The 3,678-nt window shown below is 40.6% G+C and overlaps 1 protein-coding gene across 1 annotated transcript; it reads right to left on the reverse strand.

The window, feature by feature from the left end:
* Positions 1–1,765: 1,765 nt before the first annotated feature.
* Positions 1,766–3,225, reverse strand: LOC147888085 (tropinone reductase homolog At1g07440-like). The gene is made up of 5 exons (XM_087393743.1): positions 3,106–3,225; positions 2,784–2,991; positions 2,453–2,675; positions 2,253–2,359; positions 1,766–2,147 (listed from the first exon to the last, which is right to left on the reverse strand). Exons 1-5 carry the CDS (start codon positions 3,195–3,197, stop codon positions 1,974–1,976), a joined length of 804 nt encoding a protein of 267 aa, XP_087249869.1. The 5' UTR covers positions 3,198–3,225; the 3' UTR covers positions 1,766–1,973.
* Between the last annotated feature and the right edge of the window lie 453 nt (positions 3,226–3,678).

A 3,678-nucleotide genomic window follows, 5' to 3' on the forward strand; every position in this document is an offset into this window, starting at 1 on the left:
TCAGGCCCTTGGGGAAGGAGATGTAATGTGCCAGCATAGAGGGCATGCTATGGGCTTCTTGACATTGACAGCCTTAGTGGGCTTTTTTTACATTCTAAGATGCATGTGACTTCAATGGGCTTTTTGACATTCTAAGATGCTTGTGACTTCAGTGGGCTTTTTGAAATTCTAAGATGCATGTGACTTCAGTGGGATTTTTGACATTGATAACCTCAATGGGCTTTTTGACATTTAGAACTTCTGTGGTTCTCCCTCTCTCCTCTCTCTCTTTCTCTCTCTCCCTACTCCTCTCATTTCTCATTCTCTCTCTCATTTCTATTCTCTCTCTCCCTTTGGCGGCCACAGCCGCTAAGAGCCCCTCTTCTCTCTCTTAATTTCTCTCTTTCCCTCTCTCCTCTCTCCTCTCTCTTTCTCTCCCTCCCTATTCTCTCATTTCTCAAATTTACAAACTCAAATATAAATAAAAAACTAACTAAAATAGAACTCAAAATCTCAAATAAGAAACTAATTTAAAAAGAATTGTAATGCCTTCTAAAAGACCCCCCTCCTCAAAAACTTTAACAATAAACTAATTGAAAAAGAATTGTGAGTAAAGAAAAAGAATTACAAGACGAATTTTAAGAAATAGAACTCAAAAACTTTAACAAGAAACTAATTGAAAAAGAATTGTAAGTAAAGAAAAAGAATTACAAGACGAATGAAAAAGAATGCAAGTACCTGGAAAAAGTGAAAAAAGTAAGGCTCCACTTATCCTTTCTCTTCCGCTCTTGGTTGCTTCAATGAAATGAGGAGAGAGTTAGAATGAATGAATGGAAAGAAAAGTATATATAAGAAAATCTAGCCCACTCCTTCTATGCATAAATTTGAATTTTCAAAAAAGAGAGGGAAATTTATATTCATTATAAATTTGAATTCAAATTTGTGTTCAACATTCTTCTCATACTTTCTTTTCGTACATTCCTTTTGAATTCAAATTTGTGTTCAACATTCTTCTCATACTTTCTTCTCGTACGTTCCTTTTGAATTCAAATTTGTGTTCAACATTCTTCCGCTCTTGGTTGCTTCAATGAAATGAGGAGAGAGTTAGAATGAATGAATGGAAAGAAAAGTATATATAAGAAAATCTAGCCCACTCCTTCTATGCATAAATTTGAATTTTCAAAAAATGCATGGTGTGTGTGGAGGAATCTCCCATGTGGGCTAGGTGGGTATGCACTCTCAATTGTGTGAGACAACACTTTGCCTCATCTTTCACATAAATCAAACCCCATATCCCATGTCTAAGACACTCCCTTTGTCCCTTCTCAATTTTATAATGTGTTCAAACATTTAGGAGGACAAGTGGAGGGTTGGCACAAGGAATCTTGCCACCTCATCATACTGTCCCCATTATTTAACTTGCATTCCTGGACTATCTACACCCCCCCCACATGGGCCTATCCTACATGGAGTGAAAAACGTAGACCTAAGGATACAACGGTAACTCAAAGATCTGAAGAAAGTTACAACTTTGATTTCAAAACAACGATCAAAGTTGCTATTGGCAGCAAAAAAAAGTAAAAATAAAATTGTAAAGTATTAAGAGGATTTGATAAATATTTATAAGCACTTAGTAGATTATCAAAACAATAGAATCAATGATCTTGAAAGTATAGTTCAAGATATATAAATTAACTCTCTAGGACAATAAATTCAAACAATGGAATATATATAGAAGTGTTTGAAATTTATTATTATGAAAAAATGTAAATTTAATAAAAATTAGAACTAATTTGTTCTTTAATCATTAAAATAATTTTATAGAAGAAACAATTATGATCATATGATCATAAATTTTTCCAACGTGGCTTGCCACGGGTTTTACACTAGTTTTTTTGTTTTAACCAAACGTTTCAAAACGTTGAATATAAATAGTGCTTGCTGAGACTGTATGAGTTAATCGCAAAAGTTGCAAAAGCGATGACGTAAAACCATCAGGAAAAGGCAGGGCGAATTGCGGTTCCACCGTCAACCACCAGCATGGAACCCATGACGAAGGATGAACAAGGCATGCACAAGAACGCCACAGCTGCAGCCACCTCTTGGGGCTCTCCTGTTCGCCCCAATGGAATGTCTTTCACAATCTTCTCCGACTGCCCGGCTATCACCTGCATGATCATCATCTCCGCACTCAGCACATCAGCAATCTGATAATCAAAAGAAACGAGAAAACGGAGAAAGAAAGCCTTCGAAACTTATGGTGCGTGCATCACCTCAGCCGCGAGCTCCGTTGCTATGACTCCCGGAGCCACGGCGTTCACCAAGATGCCATCCTTGACCCACTCCACCGCCAGCGCCCTGGTCAACTGATTCATCCCGGCTGCAAAATCATGCACTGGCATTTAGTTCATTCAACTATTCGTCGAGTACCGGGATCCCAGTGAAAGAGGGAGAGGAGAACTGCGAAGGGTACCTTTTGCGAGTTGATATACTGTAAAAGGGATTGCAGCGGTAATGAAACTGCCGATGGAGCTGATGAACACCATTCGTCCTCTCCCGGAAGCCTTTAGCAAAGGATGGCTGAGCTGCGATAAGTGGAAAGCGGATTCCAAGTTTGTTGCCATGACGAAATCATAATCTTCTTTCGGGACATCTGTGGTTGGCTTTGGGTTGGTATGTCCGCCCACGTTGTGAACCTGCGGTCAGTATTGAACAACATAAACTTACAAGAACATTGCATGTTTGAGAGCTCCCAAATTAAACAGAGCTCGTGCGTGAGGATCAAGCGCTAAGAGGTAGCCTACCAGAATATCCAACTTCCCGTCGAAATGCCTAGAAACTTCTTGTACCAGTTGGATGCGTGACTCGGCTGAAGTTGCATCGCAAATTGAACCCTCTACAGCAAATCCAGCGTCTTTCCATTCCTTAAGGCGTTCTTCCATATGAGCTGCTGTGCGGGCACAGGTATACACTGATGCTCCCAGACCTGCCAGCTCCTCCACTATGGCCTTCCTGCGGGATGGCAATGCAACGGATGAGCTGAGCTGCAACACAGCAAGGTTCTTTTCCTGACGCACCGTATAACCGCAAACAAGAAGTCAGAAAAGAAAGTGCGTGTGTGGTTACCCAATGCCTCGAGTACCACCAGTAACCAGTGCTGTGCGCCCTTGCAGGCTCCAACGAGCTGACAGAGAAGATGAGAAAGGACGGCTATCCATGCTGAACAGGTCTCTACTGTATTGAATGCATAATGCAGCTAAATACCGGTCATTTAATGTGAGAGAACCACGAAAAAGTATGAAGAGTCGGAATCAAATAAAGAGTTTCTTCTTCTGATGTCACGCATGACCATGTAAATAAGAGCCGTGCGGATGTCAAATGTTCCACTGGAATCGTGGATGTAGAATCGCTTTTTGTTTTTCTCGAAAAGCTGAGATTATAATAAATTGGAAGAAAAGAAAAAGATTACAGCCTTGCCCGGAAGCAGAGTCAACAACCCCAACATGCTGGGGGGATTACCAAGAAGGGAAGTCCTATTCAAAAGGGAGGTGCAACTCTCTCTCATCTAAAGAGGATTTTGCTAGCACAGTCTATAGCAAGCTTAAGATCTGATTTTTGAGTAGTGACAAGGCTACGAGGATTTCTTCCTGTTTGACCCAGTTCTCCTCCATATGAGCCAGCTTGGGATCTTGTTCTTTG

This window comes from Dipteris shenzhenensis, chromosome 22, assembly GCF_047967505.1.
Source record: "Dipteris shenzhenensis isolate YYH24624 ecotype China chromosome 22, Dip_SZ_1.0, whole genome shotgun sequence".
Lineage (NCBI taxonomy): Eukaryota > Viridiplantae > Streptophyta > Polypodiopsida > Gleicheniales > Dipteridaceae > Dipteris > Dipteris shenzhenensis.

Coding starts and splice junctions, on each gene's coding strand:
- LOC147888085 (XM_087393743.1), bottom strand. CDS start 3,197: ATGGATAGCCGTCCTTTCTCATCTTCTCTGTCAGCTCGTTGGAGCCTG. Junction 2,992..3,105: donor GGTGGTACTCGAGGCATTGG/GTAACCACACAC, acceptor GCCATCCCGCAG/GAAGGCCATAGTGGAGGAGC. Junction 2,360..2,452: donor AGTATATCAACTCGCAAAAG/GTACCCTTCGCA, acceptor ATGATTTTGCAG/CCGGGATGAATCAGTTGACC.